Below are 21,656 nucleotides of genomic sequence, written 5' to 3'. Positions count from 1 at the left end.
GTAGGTAATACTTGCCTACTTGTGGTAATTTTAAAAACCGGTCAAGTGCGACTCAAACTCGTGCACCGAGGGTTCTGTACTACACTACAGTCGTATTTTTTCGACATTTTGCACGATAAATCAAAAACTGTTATGCATAAAAATAAATAAAAATGTGTTTTAGAATGTACAGGTCAAGCCCTTTCATACGAGACCGCACTTGGTATAGGTATTGTACTTTGAAAATTGAAAATATTAATTAGGTACCTATTTGTCCATGAACACATTTTTTTTGTGATGTAAGATTTTTTTAATGAATGATTAATGTTTTTTATGATGACTTAACTACAAATTCACGGTTTTCGGATCTATTCCTTTACTTGTGCTAAAAGACCTGCCTATCTACCAAACATGATTCTAGGTCAACGGGAAGTTGACCCGAAAACCCTATAGGTTTTCTTGACAGACACGACGGACAGACAGACAGACACATAGACAGACAGACAACAAAGTGATCCTATAAGGATTCCTTTTGAGGTACGGAACCCTAAAAATGTAACGTGGTTTTGTACTAACAAATCTGCCTTAATCCCATTAAAGTTTTATCTCTCATCGATTTAATGATAACCAAAAAAAATACCTTTACACATTGTTATCATGAAAACGAATTCCAATGGTTGACGTCACTTTTTTGAGAAAATGATGATGGTAACAAACATTTATGTGCAACACTATTCACGAAATTTTACATACAATTGCCAAGATAATAAGAAAAATATTGCACAGGCTGATAATTTTACACCCATCACTGCAACGTCTCTTTATAAAACAAAGGTAAACAAGAAAGAGGAACTTACTTAATTAAGTAGGTGAATTTATATAGATAAACCGATAGGATCGTCTTGAAACACTCCGTCGCAGTTCGCTCTCAAAGCTACGTATGGCGAATATTTCCTGTTGGCAGTCTGTTTATATCGAAAATCCAGGCACCCGTTTATCTTAGAAAACTGCAAACGATTACAGCGTACGTCATACTTAGTCACTGAACACTCCTTTAATAATATTACCTGGAGTTTTTATCAAGCAAATTTATTTTTCTTTTATCAATGACTATTTTTTAGCTAGTTGAAGACGCCCCAGTACAATAATTGTGTTACCACGGCTTATCCGTTATTAGGAATTAGGATATCTTTATCCCGCAGTTCTGTTAGCTAATAAGGTTACTACCATAGATTAATTATTGGATGGTTGTTACCTACATTGTTATAAAACCACGACTAACACATTTTGATAAAAAATAAATTTTACTAATTATTTATAAAGTGGGGATACTATTAAATAATTCTCTAAAAAGCTTAGATAAAAAGTAGAACTTATATACCTACAACTACAACCCAAAAACATTTTATTTTGGTCTACAGAAATGAATACTAATTGTACATATCTTTTTAAAGAAGGCAGACAAATATGACGCAACATATATTCAGGATATTGGAATACTTATAGGTACTTATGGGTGTGTTATTTCATGGAAAGCAATGGCTTCAGCAGAAACTGGGTATTTTCATAATCTAATGTTATGCGTCACGTTAGCCACTTGGGACAATAATAAAGGAAACTTACGAGTAGATACACCATGGCATACTATAACATCCAAGTACTATAACCAGTATCATAGCATGACAGGAGAGAGAGCCAGCGCGTGCCAGACCTTTGTTATTTTATAAAAGCTAAAAGTTAAAGCTGAGTAGAAAGTGTGGAGAATTAACTTAAGACACTAAGAAAAAAAATAGAATATGTAAGACCAGTAGGTTCGCAATCGTAAAGAAAATAATGTAAAAAAACATTGATAAAGAAAAGATATTGCAAATATTTTAATAAGCCAATTAACATGTATATTTATGTAGTGCGTCAATAAAATGCAATCGCTAGAGAAAACATCAAGATTATAGAAAATGCAAGCTATTGTGCTTTAATATAACATAACTTTACTGTACAATATTATACAAGTAATATTATTTTTACGGGCGCGATTAAATTAAGGATGTAATAGTTGCAATGGTAGTGCACCTATTTTTTAATTGAACGATATTTGTGTATTGAAAAGCTTCCAAATCAAAAATCCATTCCAAATAATAGATTTTTAAATAAAGTTTTAAATATTTCAAAGTTGACGAAATCCCAAAGGATTTCTTATCATTCAACGATTAGACACAGTGAATACGAACAGATAAGCGAAATACAGAGTAATCCATTGCGTTCTTGGGTCTTCTACGAATACCTGACTGTACCGAAAACTGCTGACTAATCTAATAATTAAGTTAAGACTTGGCTAAAAAATGTTTGGAGAGTGCGTAAAATATTGTAGGTAGGTATATCCACCGTCTCTTTATTTTTGAAGGTTTCTATAGGATTTTTTTGCATAGTTGCAGAGAGTGCGAGTTGCAGAGCTTGTTGTCACTGGTCGCCATGGATTTTGGAATAATGGGAATATTTTTAAGCTTGACAATTATTTACATCAAAAGACGTAAACTGCAACTGTCAAAAATTTTGGAGGAGTTTTGGGCGTTTCTAAATACCGTAAAGACAATACTTTATGCAATATGCTTTATGTTTCTTTATTATTCGTTCAATGAATTTGAAATGTTAAAAAGTAACAGTCTGGAAAAAGTAAGTTACGCTTAGGTTTCTTTGGAACTGAAAATTCTTTCCACCAGTGATTCCACCCCATTACAACCCACACTAATTGTAATCTCTTGCTTGAAACTCATACCATTTCATGTAGGCCTACTTGAGGCATTAGCTTAGGTAATTTACACTTAACAAGCGCTATAATATGATAGGTCAAAGTTACTCAAGATTTCGCTGCTTCGAAAAGCAGATTCTACACAGAACAGCTGTCAAGAAACTCAGCTAGTGACTCTTTTCAAAACGCCAATTAATTTTATTTAGCAACCTGCACAGAATATATTACTTACACGTGTCTACGTACGTAGTTTAACTTCGTACCTATCCATTGATAAATAATTTTTAATAATTTAGATAGGTATAACTACTACATGAATCAGAATTTTTTTATTGAAAAATATTTAAGATTACCTATAGCTTTCTTTTTAATAAGTATAGGTAATACCCACTATGAATTATAATATTCACGAATAAATAACGTATTCGTTATACGTTATTTTGTCAATAAAATTGAATTTTTAATCCAGATAAATAGAAAACAAGAATCAGATGCATCGAACGCAACACTTATACATAACAACTCGGGGTAAGAGTCTAAAATATAACTTCTTATTTATTTTTAACTAGGTAAGTAGGTATATCTAGGTAGATTGGTGGCTCGAGAGAGCACAGTAAAGTAAGCCGTTGGTCGTAGTTATTATCAGTAACATCGGATAACAACATAAGACTCGAAACCTCTTAATTGACCCGATGTCGAAGGATCTGAAAGCCGACCACTTTACTATCCCAAGAAAACTTTACCATTATGTAATTAATAAAAATGGGCCACGACCGTCAGCAATGAGGAATACGACGAAGAGAGATAATACGACGCAGACGCTTTAATTTTTATCAGACCCAACGACTTCGTGGATTTCAAAATTATTTCATATTCTGCGAAACCACAAATTTTTCGTCATCTTTTCTTTTTATATGCACAGTGTCATCAGCTTAGCTGGTGACATAAGAAATCTCTAAAATTCAACTCCATAAATGCCAACAATAATATGTATTTATAAATGTGTATTTATTCATTCATGTATTTACTTATACTTATACCTTATTGCAGTAGTAAGACAGTAAAAAGGAGATCAAAAAGAACTTGCAAAAGTATTTTTGAACGGTATCATATTACTATTAAGCCTAAACTATATAAGTGCAATTCACTCTCCGATCTCTCTCCAAAATCAAGCGATATTTGTAAGTAAGATATTAATATACTCAAAACTTTTGTATATATACAATGCTTATCTAAATATATCAAAGGAAAAGGTGACTGACTGACTGATTGATTGATCTATCAAGGCACAGCTCAAACTACTGGACGAATCGGGCTGAAATTTGGCATGCAGATAGCTATTCTAACGTAGGCATCCGCTAAGAAAGGTTTTTTTAATTAAACCCCTAAGGGGGTGAAATACGGGTTTGAAATTTGTGTAGTCCACGCGGACGAAGTCGCGAGCATAAGCTAGTCATATTCTAAAGATCGCTAATGTTTATTATATTTATTTAAAAAGTTGTATGAGTATCAAAAGATGACAATTACAGCACTCGACTTTCTCAGGAGAACAGAAAATTATCTGTACGAAAATAATTACAAAAATACGTTATATGATAAATCAGGAGACACATTAGAAAGATATTGGTCAAGACATTTAATTGAAGCACCATATATGTCGTGGAATTTAAAAGGAAAGTAAGTATCAGGTACTAATGTTTATCAGAAATATTTATTGAATTATTTTTGTAAAATAAAAAATTGATTTAACTATCAACAGAAAATCGAAAAAAAAATGTCAATCGCCTGATACGTACGCATCCAAGTTTGCTTCCGAATATGTTAAAAATTATCAAAATGTTACATCATCTGCAGATAATTCAAGGTAAATTTTTAATCGTAGGAAATACTTATTTCAAAAACTACAATAGGCACGACACTTTTTCATTTTTACCTATTTATTTTCAGTATGTATAGTGTTGATGAATTTAACACACAAAAAATGGCTTCATTCCCCTTTAAACCTACTCCCAGTGGTAATTTGAAAGTTCAATCGAACCAGGTCAGTAATTTATCACACAATTATTGTTTTAGAAAACTTTATTAAAACTGGCTTCCTTTCTTTTCAAGGTAGTATTTCAATCATCCACAGTTGGTGTTCTTTTGGCAGACCCTACTCAAGCAAAGGTAAAAGTAAAATTTGAAGGAAAGGCAACAGGTGAACCCGACGATGATGAAAATAACGTCAGTATTGAATTAAAAAATATTTTTATAATTATTGATACAATCATCAATAATTAGCTTAAAGTTGGTTTCTCATTCGTAGAAGGATAACAATGACCCAGAATTGCAACTTCAGTATGGACCTAGAGAAACAAATGCCAATACACAAGTTAAAAAACCCTTTTCAATTAATAAGAATACTAAAACAAAGCCACATTGTTCAAAAGATGGTAACGTGGAATATTTGAGTAATCTTGGATACACGCTGTCAGAGCCTGTTGATTGGATGCGGGTTCAACTTCCTAAGAAAAAAGATTTATTTCAAGAGTTTTATCGAAGATTACACAACTTTATGTAGGTTACCTACTACCTAACTCTAAATTATAATATTATTGTGAAGATATTTTAATAGGTCTATTCCTCAGAAATACAGATACGATTATACATATTGGCCGAGAGGAATTTCATTGCCATCATGTGGTACTTGAAATTTATTCTTCCTTCTTTGAAATAAACATACAAAGAGAAATAGAATTACCATGTGTAAGTAAATTGGTTAGTTAGTTAGAAGCCAGTTTGTATCAGTTAAGCAAACCAACACAAATTATAATTTAACAAAATTCCAGACAAATGTAACTCCAGAATCATTCCACACAATTTATGAATGGATGATTTTTAGTGGTCCAGAAAGTAATAAAATACTAAAAAGAGATAATGTTCTGAATTTATTTAGCGCTGCTCAATATCTAGGCATAAAAGGTACTTTAAAATGCTTATTATTAACTGGCGTAATATAGACGTTTTTTATGGTTAAATTAAATATAATATTAGCATGGTTTGAAAACAGATTTAGAAGATCAATGCTGGTCTTTTATAGTCAATGAAAATCTCTTTAACGAGGATTCCGCATTTGCTTTGTATAGAGAGGCTAGACTCAAGGGAATAGCACCAGTGATGGATTTAATGGTAAATCTAATAAAATTACTTCGTCGACCAAAAATATTTTGATGTTTCATTCATGCTTGTACAATTTAAGATTCCCCGAGTAATGAGGTTCTTTTTGCCCCTTGTTGCTTCAAGAGATTTTTTGGACCTTGAAGCTGAGGAAGTCATGACATTCCTCAACTCCAACTTCATATGCGTCACAAGGTAAATCTTTTATTTCTCAAAACGGTAAATTTTCTGAAAATAAAGGAAAATAAATGGGCTTAAAGATAGATTACTCCTAATAAAGAAAATGCTGCATTTTATAACCTTTGCACAAAAAATAATAACAAAAGAAAAAATACCTATATCCTTTGTCTCAAAATTTAGTGAGATCGAAATACTGATGGCTGGTATACGATGGCTGTATGGAGACTGGGCAAGTAGGAGTAGGCATGCAGTTGACATGATGCGATGTGTCCGGTTTGGGCTTATCTCGCCTTGGCAGTTGGTGGATATTAAGAGGAACCCAGAAAATGCTGAGATATTGGAGGTTGTCAACGAACCGGAAATACAGCAAATGGTGGACGATGGACTGGCGTAAGTTCAATCAATGGCGTTAAGTTTATAGATACCAGAACAAAATATATTACTAATGATCATCATCAATGAATGAGTAATCGTCTCAAAATGAGAAGGTTATGGCCACCACGTTGGCCAACTGCGGATTGGCAGACATCACAGACCTTTGATAAATCTTTCAGTTAGATGTCTGTCGTAGATAGGCTTAGCTCAAAAATTACAAATTATTATTCCGTTGTTGATAACAATATATGAGGGAAAATAGTAATTAAATAAGTCAAAAATAGTAGGTGTATTTAAACAGCATAAACTAATGAGGAAAATGTAAAAGCGTAACGACTGATGAAGACATAATAATAGATACATTAATAGCGCAATAATAATATGACGAGCACCAGATACCGTTTCCACTTATGCTTTATTTTCTTAGAAATACGCGGAAATACTTAAGCCTATACCTAAGTACTATCCCAACATTCAATCAGGTGTGACTTGAAAAATATCCAAACTTTACCTGATTTTAATTTAAAAAAGAAAAGGTTTAATTAAAAAGAGGCACCCGACTTTTTCATTATTAATACATCAACTACTCGTTCTGAAATGTTATTCCAGCAATTAGGTATAATATGTGCTGTAAATCATAGTTCTTTTAAACAAAATAATATGAATTAAAATTTGAATAAATTTACAGAACCATATACCTAAGTACGCCAATATGGCAATATTATCCAGAGATAGCCACCAAGAGAAGCACCCAGACAAAAATAAAAGATTTAATCCTAAACTGACCTAACCTCAAACGACCCAAACCTGCTTGAATACCTGCCTGCAGTGGCGTGCAGGTCATAGAGGCATAAAAGCACTGCTTACCCTACCATTAGACATGTTCAAACTTATATGAAAGCTTTACAAAAAAAAATACTTACATAATTCATGTTAAATAATATTGTTAGTATAACATTATTTAAAAAATAATACATAAAATAATTAATATTAAATAATAATATTAATATTACACACACCTCTTCTTCAAAAACTCGCGCACGCCCGCTCAAAACGATCACGAGCGGTCGCGATTGTGATTGCGCGGTCGGCATCGGACGAAAAAGCTGAGGACCGAAATGCTTACGGCTTACAAGAAAACGTTTATATGTGTGACACAATTCACCTCGAAATCTGTTAATGTGTGCGTCAAATGACCCGTCGTTAACGGGCCCAAATAAGCAGTACTTCTGTCCAATCACAAGAGAGAAATTTGTATCAGACATATTGTTTTGAAAACCGCGCGTGATTTAAATTCGTAAGTTCATGTAAACAAATGAGTATTTTATCTATTGCTCTAAAACTATATTTATTATGATTCTCTACTTTTTCAATGTTATTAATTTATTGATATTATTTTATTTTCCATAAATTTAAGTACGTTTTAAATTCTAAGAAATTATAAAGTTTGTTTGTTGATCTTGTATTTTCGCGCCGTCTCCGGCGAAGTGCGCGCTGCGCGGCGCGCGCTGTCAGTTGTCAGTTTGGCACTCGAGCTGTTTTCAAGAAAGTTTGTTTGTTTTCTTAAGGTTTTCTTTGTAAAAAGTGAATATTACTTGCAGGTTATGTGTGTGAGATCTTATTAGTGTACCTATTAGTGATAACAGAATGATTAAATTGGTTTTGTTCGCTAATCAATTTAACAAGCGTTGGAAATGTTGAGGTTATTATATCTCCGGTTCAGAACTTTTTCTAATCTAGGTAAGTAAGTGATAAATATAATCAATTTAGGGTTTGTTTTATATACTATACACGATCGTTACCACAATAATCAAAATATTCTGACGTAGATTTACCTAGTCGTTTTTTTTGTTTTAAGGTAGGTTTGTCTGCCGGCTGGCGAGGAAGGTTCACTGAACCTTTGTTTTTTCGTTATAATAATAATAATAATAATGTTCTTTATTTCAGGCAAAAATGTACCCATATTATTACAAAAGTCAATAAAATTATAAATAAAATAAAAATAATTAAAATCTACAATAAAAGTAATAACAAAAATAAGTACAATAATGTATTATTGTAAAGTATTTCTATCATTATTTTCGATTATAATGCTAGTGTTAATTGTTACTTCGATTTTCAATGTACATTCAACCGATTTCGGTCAAATTGAGTGCAAATTAATTAGAATTCCATAAATTAGTATAGCCTACCTAAAACAGAGACAAAATATTTAGGGTATATTGACCCCTAAACAACTAACTACTCCTTATAATGAACAATCAGATTTTATTTTTTAAAATGAACTATTGTATTTACTTAACGACTTGTACCTATATTTACCTATTAATTTAACTACCTAATTTTTAGGGTTCCGTACCTTAAAAGGAAAAACGTAACCCTTATAGGATCACTTTGTTGTCTGTCTGTCTGTCAAGAAACCTACAGGGTACTTCCCGTTGACCTAGAATCATGAAATTTGATAGGTAGGTGGGTCTTATAGCTGGTATTAGGGGAAAAAACTGAAAACCGTGAATTTGTGGTTACATCACACAAAAAAAATTAAATTGTGGTCATAAACTAAATAATTAGTATTTTCAATTATCAAAGTAAGATAACTATATCAAGTGGGGTATCATATAAAAGGGCTTCACCTGTGCATTCTCAAACAGATTTTTATTTATTTTTATGAATCATAGTTTTTGAATTATCGTGCAAAAGGTCGAAAAATTGTGACTGCAGTACGGAACCCTCATTGCGCGAGCCTGACTCGCACTTGGCCGCTTTTTAGGGTTTATTAATGTCACTCTGCTGTCTTTCTGTCCGTCTGTCATGGGTCTCTAGCTCCTAGACGAAATGAGTTACAATCCTGAAATTTTGGTATTTGGTGTAGAATGTTTAAATTTTTTTTTTTAAGCTTTTAGTCTGCCATAACTAATGCCTACCCTAGCTTTAAACCCTGTGACCGCCACTGCCTGCCTGATACCTGCTTGAAAATGATAATACTTATGTTTATTTTTTAACAGATACGTTATAATCAAATATTGGTACGGCAACAACTCTAAGAACTATTATCACTGGATAGATGTTTTGGGTTTGAATGAACCCGCCGAAAGAAATTGGATAGGAGAAGAAAAGGTATTATAAGCAATAATTATACCATTTTAAGTTATTTTTAATGCTTAAAAATGCACCTTGTAATTGTACCAACTCATGTAAAATTTGGCACATTACAGCTCATCCTGTGGCATTAAACCAGAATTTTCTTAAATAAATATTCTTACACAAATAGTTATAGTTGACAAATAGTTCCACGAATAATACTTATGTTCAAATAATATCTATCGCAGAACCACGTCACGTATAAGGATTTTCTGAAATATCTTGAGGAGTTCCAAGTACCTAAAGAGCAAATGTATCAACAAATGGCTATGATGCAACCGACGAGACGATCCGACGATAATCACGGTGAACAAATAACCTATATCTACTAATTTTGTATAGTTCTATATTTTTATTTCTTTTATTACTTACTAGATGATGCCCGCGACTACGTCCGCGTGAACTTAGGTTTTTAAAAATCCCGTGGGAACTCTTTAATTTTCCGGGATAAAAAGTAGCCTATGTCCTTCCCCGGGATGCAAGCTGTCTCTGTACCAAATTTCGTCAAAATCAGTTGAACGGTTGGGCCGTGAAAAGCTAGCAGACAGACAGACACACTTTCGCATTTATAATATTAGTATGGATTGTTTTAACTTGTAAAAGAATGAAGTAAGTAAGATAAATCATTCGTTTCATTCTACCACGATTCCGTTTTTTAATTAATTCATAACTTTTCAAACCAGTAAAGCAGGCTTAGCTTTTGCACGTATTTCAGGAAACAATGTTTGTATCAAGGACAGTGATTCAATCCTGAGTACAATATACTTAATTGGGTACAACTCTTATTATCATATCTTTTTAAAATTCTACTTAAGTAAATTGAATAGCAAAAATATACACACGATTGTATTATTTTTACCTTCAGGCAGTTTGCGAGGAATGGATGATAAATTAATGGAAACGCGAAGACCTAAATTTGACTTTCCACTACCTGCGACCTTAAAGGGATTGACGGGAGATAAGTTTCCGACAGTGAGTGACGTTCTCGAAGGCAGAAAAAAGGTATTATGGAAACTTCAGCACATTATTCAGCCAGTCTTTTCCTGAATACAGGCCATGTTATATTTAAAGAAATGTACAAGTGATTTTCTATAGGCAAACGAAGATCGTCCTTCATCAAGTCTATCGCCGCTACCAAAGAATTCCTCCCCAGAACCAACGAGAAGTCCATTGATAGAACAAAAACAGAAGGATTTAGAGGTGCCTGGTAGTTTGTTAAAAGCAATCATAGTACTGACATATCGTGGTACCTATCTATAAGCATATCTTCTATAATATAAAAATGAATCACCAAATGTGTTGCTCATCACAAATCTCGAGAACCGCTGAACCGATTTTGCTAATTATTTTTTTATAATATTCCTTGAAGTACGAGGATGGTTCTTACAGAGAGAAAAAAAAAGAAGAAAAAAAATTTGAATCGATAATCGATCGATAGGCGGAACGAAGTTCGCCAGGGCAGCTAGTTCAGTATAAGATGCTCCTATATTGCCACGTTTTTATTTTATTCTCTTTTATTACTCTCTTTACTTACCCTAAAATTGTTGCTGTAGTTTAAAAAAAAGTTTTTAAATCATAATATTATAAAATCATCGAATCATAATATTAATAAATAGCACATCAAACAGATGGTAGGAAATTCTAGAACTCGACATCATCTAAAAGTTTCAGGATCTTCATAATATTTATTATTCTTTCTTTTTAGTTTATGATTCTCAACTTTGTTCGATTAAGTACTTAATTTAGTTACAGTTTCATGTTTAAACGAATTTATGTTTATTTGCTTTAGTGTGTTGTTTATTTTAAGCCTGTAGTCATGTTTAGGTCTTGGAGATTGCTATTCCAATTTGCAGAAACAACGCAATGTACGTCAGCCAGTAACACACGAGTGCTGTAAACAAATACAGCAGATTCACATGTGCAAATTGAAGCCGGAGCATGTAACTTTTGTTTTTATTTATTCATTATCCCTATTTCGTAAGAAACGTCCGGCATCACTACGTCATACATTTTTTGGTTTCCTTCTTGTTTTATTATTTCGCAAGACGACAGCGACAAAATGATTTTTCCAGCTAAAAACAATTTAAATAAAACTGGTCAAATACGTCTTAGTTTTTTCCTTTCAAAATCTGATTAATGAATCCTACAACTTAGTTTGTCGTGCACCGTTGCGACGTGATTGAAGGACAAACCAACAAACCAATGAACCAACAAACAAGCACACTTTCGCATTTATATTAAGAGTACCGATTTAAATTAAAATTAAAGACATAAAAATCCTTAAAATAAAAGAAAAAATGAAGGTAATATTTGTCAAAAATATTATTTCTTCATTTCACAGATGCCTTATTCATCTCCTATTCACGGCCCACCTGTAAAAGACCCTGAAGAAATGAACACCACTAGTGAAACTAGCAGCGGAGCTGTTGCCACAAGTACTACAGACAACGTACGGTTACAAAAATATCCAGATTCAATCAGTTAGGCCCTGATTTTTTTAAAACTGTATAGGCATGCGCTTGACTGCAATCACAAATAGTAATACTTACGGCAATTACGCACTGCATTTCCGTCATCCGAGTTCTATTCGTCATCCGTGAGAATACCAGCGATTATCTTTTTTTTTTCGATTAGGAGGGGAATCCACATGGACATAGTGCCGGACTCCTACCGACTAAAAACCCCTCCTTTCTCTAAGCAGTAATGTTCCCGCCTTGTTGGCCTACCATAATACTGCCGCGGTCTAACTCAACTTCCTCCTCTTTCGTCTTTCTCCTTACTTTCCTTTAAGGTATAACCTTCCATGTATTTCTGAACTATCTGCCACTTCTTTTTCTCTTCCAGCATTGCGCTTATGAGGCTCTCTACTCCAAACTCTTCTCCCAGCTCAGCCACGACATTCCTTCTTTCTTCCTCAAACTGAGGATAACGGAACAGTGAATGTTCTGCATCGTCTATCGGTTCTATGCAGTAGGTACATACACTTACTGCCGTCTCTTTTTTTATGCGCTCTGTATACTGCATGAACACCCCATGTCCTGTGAAACACTGTGTCATTCGAAACGTCAGTATTCCGTGTTTCCTGGATACCCAACTATTTATATTTTTAATCAGTCTATGCGTCCATCGTCCATTTGTGGACTGGTCCCATTCCTCTATTATTATATTATACCAGCGATTATCTACGACATAATATTATGTCATAAGCTACCATACAAAACAAAAAGGAACGTATTTTCACGGACTCATCATCATTTTATTCCTACAGTCCAATACCCTATATTGATGATGCAGTCTAAGGTGGAGCGCGCCTGCCTAGAAGATGACTGTGTATCTTCATTTGAAGGTCCCAATATTGTAATTTAAACTCAGAATAGCTTAAACTAGGTGATTTGACTTCGTCCGTGTGGATTTCGGTTTTTAAACATCATGTGGGAACTCTTTGATTCTTGGGACTAAAAGTGGCCTATGTCACTTTCCTATGCCCGTGCAAAAAATCTCGTCGATCCGTTGCTCCCTGTGGTTGCTTCGATGCGTCGTGATTGAAGAACAAACCAACAAACAAACACAATTTCGCATTTATAATATATGGGTAGTGTCTAAAGTCTAAACCCTAATTATTGATTAACTCTTTAATTTATGTTATACAGTACGCTAGTCACGGTGAGAGAAGACACAGCATTGCAGCTAGCTACCTGGCTGCTGCAACCGCAGCTTTATCGAGTGGCAAAAGGTACTGAACAAAACAATCATTATCATTACATTACAGTACGCGGCAGAAAATAATGTAGGTAGGTACATCGATCTTTAGAAAGAGAGATGATTATGGAGAACTCTTAGTCATGCAGGTTTCTTCACGATGGTTTCCTTTACCGTTAAAGTGTGTGATATTTTTTTTTTAAACACACAGCTCCGAAAAGTTAGTGGTGCGTGCCCGGAATCGAACCCCCGACCTCCCAACGGCGGACGTCCTAACCATTAGACTATCACGGGTCTTAATTGTTACGTTTATAGAACGTAAATATAATGTCAAAATAACCAGTGACGTAGCAAAATGAGAGCACTGCTAGTTGAAACAGTTCAATGCTCAGTTTTTTTATGCTCTACCTAAAATAAGGTAACTAACTAATGCCTACCCAGACTTGCAAACAAACCCTTTGCGCGCCACTGAAAATAACGTAAATATATGTAGGTATGTATAAAATGAAGAATGTAATTATGACAATCAGGGGGCACGGGAGTGATCGTGATTAAGACGGGTATATATAAGTTATTTACTCCAAATGATTTTTTTTTTAGAGAATCTCAAATTACTGCACCGCGAGCCCAAACGACCAACGATGGTCGCACGGGACAGCAAGCCAACGCATCGTCGCCCAACAAAGGTCGCAGTCCACAAACCTCCATGTTCAACCAGTCCAAGGAATCACTTGCCAGAATAAACATGTGAATCTACCGTTTTCTTTATAAATACATCATTCTTACATTCATTTCTCTTGTTCATGGACTTTAGACCACTTTTATGTGAACGTGATGAATCAAGGATTTAATATCATTTTACATGACTGTTCAGTGTTCAGTGTTCAATCTTGCGACATCACCAATGGCAGAAATCTATAGAGCGTACTTTGATACTGTTAAAACTAGACAGCGCTATATCGCTGACATAAATCTGTCTCGTTTTAACGGAAACTTAAGTCTGAGCAAAGTCAGAGCACGCTCTATACTATACTATTGTACGCAGCTATGTATTTTATTTATCTAATATTTTCAGGAATAAGCTCTCCACTTCCATTCTCGGGCCCTCAAACAAAACCTATATGACTGATGGATCTTTATTCAACTGGGATAGAGAAACAGTTTTAGTATTCGGAGGTATTGACCCTCACACCTCTTATGGGGTTGCTGGAAACACTGGCAAAGATATTTTTAGGTATATATAAATCCATATCCATACTAATATTATAAATGTGAAAGTGTGTCTGTCTGTCTGTATGTCTGCTAGCTTTTCACGGCCCAACACTTGAACCGATTTTGATGAAATTTGGTCCATAGTTAGCTTACATCCCGGGGAAGGACAGATTATGCTACATTTTATCCCGGTAAAATATAATTTATTATTATTAAAATTAAAGAGTTCCCACAGGATTTTTGATAAACCTACATCCACGCGGATGAAGTCGCGGGCATCAGCTAGTAATTTATATAGCTAAGTATAGTTCGCGACAGGTCAAGATCACAATCGGGGTAGGGACGCACCACATACCCACACAGACCCCGCACTATCCCAGTGCGAGACAGCGCAGGTGGCGTGCGGGTGTGGGGGGTGTCCCCCCGCCTCATACCCCGATTGCCATCTCGACCTGTCGCGTACTATACCTACCTATTATCTCATACAAAGGAATTTAAAAAGGTCCATGCCATATTTCTCCTGAAATCTTTAAAATATTTTTTAGGTTTGATCCGGTCACCAACTCTTGGGATTTAGTTGGTGAACTCCCAGAACCCAGACATCATCATTCCGTTGCTTTTCTACGTGGACGTGTGTTTCTTGTTGGTAATTTATCAAGTTTGATTTAGTTATTTTTATTTTCTCCTTTTTGCTTGCGAGTGTAAGAACTAAAATGCTTATTCTTAAATTCAGGACACTTTCAAGAGGTTCCGGTTATGTATTTCCCTCGATTTAGTCACGCACTACATTTAGCTGATTCATTTTGAACCTTCTTTTTGACATTTGTTATGTTCTTTAAAAAAGATTTACATTCTGACGTCTAAATTGACCTTTTTCTTTTTACTATACTCTATCCACGGAAAGAAGTTAGTATAGCACTCTCTCTGATACGTAACATCATACAAATGACAGTGCCAAAAATCTCAGTGGGCGTTAAACATTTTGAGTCACCAACCTATCATAAAAGAAACTATGTTTTCGAATTGAATTTCGAATGTTTTTTTTACATTTTTGAATTGAAATTCGAATGTTCATTGAAAAAAATGTCTCAAAATAGTTAACTCCCACTGAGATTTTTGGTGTCATTTCTATGGCGTAACACAAACACGCTATACTAACTTCTTTCCATGGATAGAGTATGACATCATACATTTCTTGATGATATTCTGTGCACGGTAGGAGGTGCAGATCCTCGAGAAGACGACTTACGCGGTAAATCCGTAGTAGTTTCCACGGTGTGGAGCTTCGAACCGGTCACGAAATCCTGGTACAGTGAATCTGGTCTAGCCGTACCGAGGAAGAATTTCGGTCTCGTGGTACACCGCATGGCTCTGTATGCGATCGGGGGTCAGGATAAAAAGGGCAGGTAAAACATATTATGTTACTCATGACTGCTGTAAAGTGGTTACAACTAGAACGAATGGCATACTATAAACAGTATCATAGCATGACAGTAGGATAATTAATCAAAAACACATATAGAGAGAGCCAGCGCGTGCCAGACCTTCGTTATTTAATAAAAGCTGAAAGTTTAAGCTGTTCCCAACACAGGGAGGAACGATCAGCGACTATGAAGTTTGGATCATAGTGGCCTTGGCACATAACAGGTATACCTACTTAAAATCTTTCGTCAATAAAGTCTATTTTTTATATTTTTTTCGAAATAGTACTTATTAGAAATCACGTCATGCATTGCCAGACACCGACATTGCCGACAGTATCGTGGCAACCCCCTGGCCTTAAACTTTAATGTGTGGTGTCTGACAGGGGGTTGGCACGTTGATATTGTTCCACAGAGTACTTCGGTCAGTAGAGAGGTTCGACCCAAGAACTGGTTCCTGGAGCGAAGTCCGCGCGATGTCAACGGCGCGCATGGCAGCAGCTGTGACCAAGTATCGCGACTACATCTGGGTAGCTGGTGGCATGACCGGCGAAAAGAGAAGACCCGTCTGCAACATCGTGGAATGCTATAACTCTAAGACTAATGAGTTAGTAATACATGACATTTATCTATCTATTAGCACAGCTATTAGGCTATCGCACTATCGTGCTAGAAGACTCATTGGTGACGAAACGCTGGGAAATTCTAAACTTCAAAGTTTAGAACATCGTCGCAAAGTTGCATGTCTATCGGTATTTTACAGGATATATTTCGGAGAGTGTGCTGAAGAACTTTTCGACCTGGTTCCTCCTTCACCTTTCTACTATCGTACCGCAAGGCATCGCCAAGGTTTGCACCCGTACGTAGTCGAAATTCCACGGATACGTACGAAGCAATTTGCCTCCTCATTTCTAATTCGAACCGCTAAGATTTGGAACACACTTCCAGCATCAGTTTTCACCTCCAATATTAATATGGGTACCTTAAGTTAAGAGTGAATAGGCATCTTCTAGGCAAGCGAGCTCCATCTTAGGCTGCATCATCACTTGACACCAGGTCTGATTGCAGCCAAGCTCTGGTCTATAATATTAAAAAAAACGCCACAGCCGTGATCGCATAGTGGTAAAGACTTCCGCCTCCTGTTCGAGAGGTCGGGACTCGGAGGTTCGATCCCGGGAAATCTAACTTTTCGGAGTTATGTGGCATTAAATATCACTTGCTACAACAGTGAAGGGAAATATCGTGAGGAAACCTGCATGCCTGAGAGTTCTCCATAATGTTCTCAAAGGTGTGTGAAGTCTGCCAATCTACAGTTCTAGGCCAGCGTGGCGGACTATGGCCCAAACGCTGCTCATTCTGAGAGGAGACCTGTGCTCAGTAGTGGGATGGTCATGACTTGATCATGATGATGATGTGATGACATCTCTGTAGAGTTTAGTCCAAGCCTGCCAAATGCCTTATATGTAAAAGATGCAAAGTGAGGAATGCGTGTGAAGACCCGCAATATCCACTAGAGTCCCAATCAGCATTAGAATTATCTACTTACTTACTTATAGGTACCATCCATTCAAACTGAAATTCTTCACAAAAACATTATTTACAATGAAATACTGTACCTATCCATATTATATTACCTAATCATTCTTTTCCATTTCCAGTTTCATCAGGCTTGCAAAATTACTTAATCTATTGTTTAAAATTGAAAAATTTGTTTCATGAATTCTTCTATGTATCTACTCATAAAACAGTAGGTACCTGTGACTGACTGACTGACAGACAACGCACAGCCTAAATCCGTGGCCTCGAGATTTGAAAAGAGGCCATTTTTTCCTTTACTTCTTGGGCTATAAGACATTATGCTATCTGCCAAACTTCATGATTCTAGGTCAACGGAAAGTAGGTACCCTATAGGTTTTGATACCATAGACGAGTCTTGACAGACACGACATGCAGACAGACAGTTAACAGATATAAAGGTTCCGTTTTTCTCTGGAGATACCTAAAAACATAAATCCTTGCGAACAAAGTCGCAGGAAAAGGCTAGTTTAAAATAAAAAATTCTGTGAAGGTGGACGGAGATACACAGTTTGCGTTTTCCAAGATGTTTTGCAACATTATTTTCCATGAACGATAAACTGTATATTATCGGTGGAGCAGGAAAAATGTCCGATAAGGTAATCAAACAAAATTCAAGTTTTTATGTAGTTTGCTATGTTTATATAATACTAGATGATGGCCGCGACTACATCCGCGTGGATTAAGGTTTTTAAAAATCCCATGGGAACTCTTTGATTTTCCTGGATAAAAAGTAGCCTATGTCCATCCCCGGGATGTAAGCTATCTCTGTACCAAATTTCGTCAAAATCGGTTGAACGGATGGGCCGTGAAAAGCTAGCAGACAGACAGACAGACACACTTTCATTTATAAAATTAGTATGGATATTATGTATGTTCAAGAAGATATACTTGCTATATCGTGTACAATCTCGGCAACTACGCAAGTTCGATTGATTTTTAGTGATTTTTATTTTTCACAATCCTATTTTTTAATTTTTGCAATAAACGGAAAATGATAACTTTATGTAGCGGTGATAGTCTAATCTAATGGGTAAATCTTAAGCCATTCGGCCTCCTATTTGGAGGGTCAGGGTTCGATTCCGGGCACGCACCTTTTTTGTGATGTAACCACAAATTCACGGTTTTCGGATTCATTCCTTTACTTGTACTATAAGACCTACCTACCTGCAAAATTTCATGATTCTAGGTCAACGGGAAGTACCTAGCCTATAGGTTTTCTTGATAGATGCGTCAGACAGACGGACAGACAGACAGACTGACAAAGTGATCATATAAGGGTTCTTTTTTTCCTTTTGAGGTACGGTCTACGGAAGCTAAAAAGAACAAGAATGTTTTGTTTTGCCAGCTCCTTCCTTTTTCTTTCTTAATTTGCAGGACAAAACGCCAAGCAGTGTAGGTGCTATAGACGTGTGGAACTGGAAGGAGCGACAGTGGAAGCTAGAGACAGAGATGTCCATACCGAGGCACGGGCACGCGCTGGCGTACCTCGGCACGCAGCTCATCATTATTGGTGAGAAAAAAGACTGAATATACATATCATACCTATTTAAAAAATATTGTAATCACCTACCATACCTACGATCAGTGGAGGATAGTCCTTGTACACAGCTTACTACTCGTGCGCAATAAGTTGAGACCTGGGGGGCGGTGACGCCACAGAAGCGTGGTTGTACTGTAGACAAAAATCGGAGCGCGTCATCGTTGCGTGACGTAAGCAAGTACGAGACTAAGATGTTAAAAAATGGCGTTGTCTACAGTACAACACGGGAGCTTGAGGGCTTTACAGGTTACAGGGCAAGCGGACGGAGGGTTGCATTCCAGGCGAGTCTCAACTTATCGCGCACGGGTAGTACCTACTTATTTTACAGAAATTCATAAAAATCTTCAGTACTTACCTTTATTAAAAACAGAATTGTTTGGACCGTTAAAAAAGGATAACCTACCCTTTTTCTTGCTATTATGTATTTTTTCTAAAATTTGAATGAATGAGTGAAGATTTAAATGGACTGTTTCATTTTAGAAACGGTACCTTTGAAATCTTGTTTCTACACTTTGCTGCCTGTTTCAGCTAAGCCTATATTTTTATAACTTAGTACCTATAGCGCGTCCGCGTCCCCCCGCCTCATACCCATTATTAACATCATTTCACTGTTAATATTATAAATGCAAAATTAGTGTGTTGGTTTGTTGGTTTGTCCATCAATCACGCTGCCACGGAGCAACGGATCGATGTGATTTTTTGCATGACTATAGTAAAAGACCAAGAGAGTTATATAGGCTACTTTTTATACTGAAATAGCAAAGAGTTCCCACAGGATTTTGAAAAACTAAATCGACACAGACGAAGTCGCGGGCATCAGCCTTTAACAGATAAACAGACAGACAAACAGACAACAAAGTGATCCTATAAGGTTCCTTTTTCCCTAAAAACCCTAAAAACTAGTTAAATTATATTATATCCAAAAGAGATTACAAAAGATAGAATTAGATTGTTATTAATAATAACATGCTCGATTGCTCAACAGCCAAAAATGCAGATTTTTCAGTTTTAATGTTTATACTTTGTCACATTTCCTACCGATAAACGTGTTTTATTGCATCTTGATATTTCCAAACGAGGTCGGAGCATGAATAAAAATATAAACTTCCTATAAAAACAAAAAATCAGCGAAAAATGTATGGTTTGTACATAGAATACTTAATCTCAAAACAATATTAGATTTCATTCACTTAATTTTCTGCTCATTTATATCTTACTGTGAAAAATCAACAAGATTAGATTCAAGTAGACTAACTAAAGTTCAAAGTCAGGACAATAATAGGGGGGGACTTGACACAAACACGTCATTTTATTTGCATAAGTAGGATATGGAACGCCCTTCTAGCATTAGTTTTCCCCTCCACTTTGAATATAGGTACCTTTAAGTCAAGAGTGAATAGCCAACTTCTAGGCAAGCGCGATCCATCTAAGGCTGCATTTATTTGTCAACAGGTCTGATTGCTGTCTAGTCTAGCCTAGCTAGTCTATAAATTAAAGAAAATGCCTAGGTCGTGCGGATTGCGGAACATAAAACCTATGGAAAAACATAGAGCTGACTTCACTTCGTGGACTACACAAATTTTGAATCCCTATTTTACCCCCATAGGGGTTGAATTTTCAAAAATTCTTTCTTAGCGGATGTCTACGCCATAATAGATATCTGCATGCCAAATTTCAGCCCGATCCGTCTCGTAGTTTGAGCTGTTCGTTGATAGATAGTCAGTCAGTCAGTCAGTCAGTCAGCTCTTCCTTTTATATATAATATAGATGAATGTAGGTAAGTACATAAAACTAACCGCTAAAATTGTATTCGCGTTAAAATCCTAGTTTATAAAGTGATCTGTCAATTTACAGGAGGTGTAACAACAATTTATATGCGCGCTCTGAGCAACGTGGAATCCTTCTGCTGCGAGCGTGGTGCTTGGATCCGAGGAGTTGCTACCCTACCTACTCCCTTGTCAGGCCATGGTGCAGTCACGTTGCCCCCAGCGTCCCTAATGTGAGACGCAATCCTAAGCTCAGTCAATTAGAATTTATACAGCTGCCATGAAGAAGCGTTTTCTTACACCGACGTTTCTCTGAAACCACTAGGCACTACCTATATATTTTTTCAATAGACAACGTCTCATATTATGATGTCATTTTGGTCATAATATCAGGATAGAAACTAGAGCTATGATGTCCTCGTAAACGACCTACTTAGAAGTTTACGCAATTTCTAATGTCGTGCCACACGGCCTGTGGTCAAGATACCGACACGAGCGTAATGTATAGACGGGGCATTGGGCTAGCTTGCTTGGCTTGTCATTTGTCAAGCATTTCGAAGAACGGCTTGGCCATCGAGAGGCCCCGCCAGAAAATATAAAATAGTCGCAAATTCGCCAATTATTTTTGTCGCTATGACAAATACAATTCAGTGTACTTAAAAATGAGTTTATTTTTATAAGTTACTTATCTAATCTTGTAAAATGTGTAAAATAAATCATTGTTATTAAATTTTTGTGTACAACCTCTACGCAATTTCATTTTTGCCATGCCACTTTGAAGTAGCTTTTCTAATGAGTAATATAACTTTTTCAAATAAGGGCTGTCAATAGTATCTAATAGGTACCTAATTGAATCAAAGAAA

At 35.9% G+C, this 21,656-nt stretch overlaps 1 protein-coding gene and 1 long non-coding RNA gene across 3 annotated transcripts in view; one reads left to right on the top strand and one right to left on the bottom strand.

Moving 5' to 3' along the window:
- Nucleotides 1-1,459: 1,459 nt before the first annotated feature.
- Nucleotides 1,460-21,538, top strand: LOC117996216 (uncharacterized). Of its 2 annotated transcripts, XM_069509587.1 has the most exons (28): nt 1,460-2,559; nt 3,195-3,253; nt 3,776-3,906; nt 4,255-4,402; nt 4,485-4,589; nt 4,673-4,766; nt 4,835-4,948; nt 5,031-5,281; nt 5,353-5,470; nt 5,554-5,686; nt 5,775-5,893; nt 5,964-6,076; nt 6,242-6,451; nt 9,442-9,553; nt 9,766-9,883; nt 10,443-10,579; nt 10,673-10,777; nt 11,431-11,517; nt 11,919-12,026; nt 13,228-13,310; nt 13,877-14,023; nt 14,352-14,510; nt 15,034-15,134; nt 15,708-15,894; nt 16,325-16,516; nt 17,978-18,083; nt 18,862-18,997; nt 20,882-21,538. In XM_069509587.1, exons 1-28 carry the CDS (start codon nt 2,449-2,451, stop codon nt 21,028-21,030), a joined length of 3,633 nt encoding a protein of 1,210 aa, XP_069365688.1. In that variant the 5' UTR covers nt 1,460-2,448; the 3' UTR covers nt 21,031-21,538. The 2 variants fall into 2 exon arrangements, with proteins under 2 accessions (XP_069365688.1, XP_069365689.1); XM_069509588.1 differs by lacking the exons at nt 5,353-5,470; nt 5,554-5,686; nt 5,775-5,893; nt 5,964-6,076 and having other exon boundaries at nt 1,463-2,649.
- Nucleotides 14,922-21,656, bottom strand: part of LOC138404751 (uncharacterized) — a 622,276-nt gene continuing 615,541 nt past the window's right edge. Inside the window, exon 3 of the long non-coding RNA XR_011238554.1 lies at nt 14,922-14,956. This is a non-coding gene — a long non-coding RNA (uncharacterized lncRNA). The remainder of the gene's footprint in view (nt 14,957-21,656) is intronic.

Source organism: Maniola hyperantus, chromosome 3, assembly GCF_902806685.2.
Source record: "Maniola hyperantus chromosome 3, iAphHyp1.2, whole genome shotgun sequence".
NCBI lineage: Eukaryota > Metazoa > Arthropoda > Insecta > Lepidoptera > Nymphalidae > Maniola > Maniola hyperantus.
Note: the sequence above shows the minus strand (reverse complement) of the source record. Positions and strands in the feature narration are given on the sequence as shown.

Bases quoted from the DNA above. Each gene is read 5' to 3' on its own strand.
- LOC117996216 (XM_069509587.1), top strand. From the start codon at position 2,449: ATGGATTTTGGAATAATGGGAATATTTTTAAGCTTGACAATTATTTAC. The intron at 2,560-3,194 runs GTAAAGACAATA...TTTTTAATCCAG, and splicing joins TTTGGGCGTTTCTAAATACC to ATAAATAGAAAACAAGAATC. The intron at 10,778-11,430 runs GTGCCTGGTAGT...TCCAATTTGCAG, and splicing joins AAAAACAGAAGGATTTAGAG to AAACAACGCAATGTACGTCA.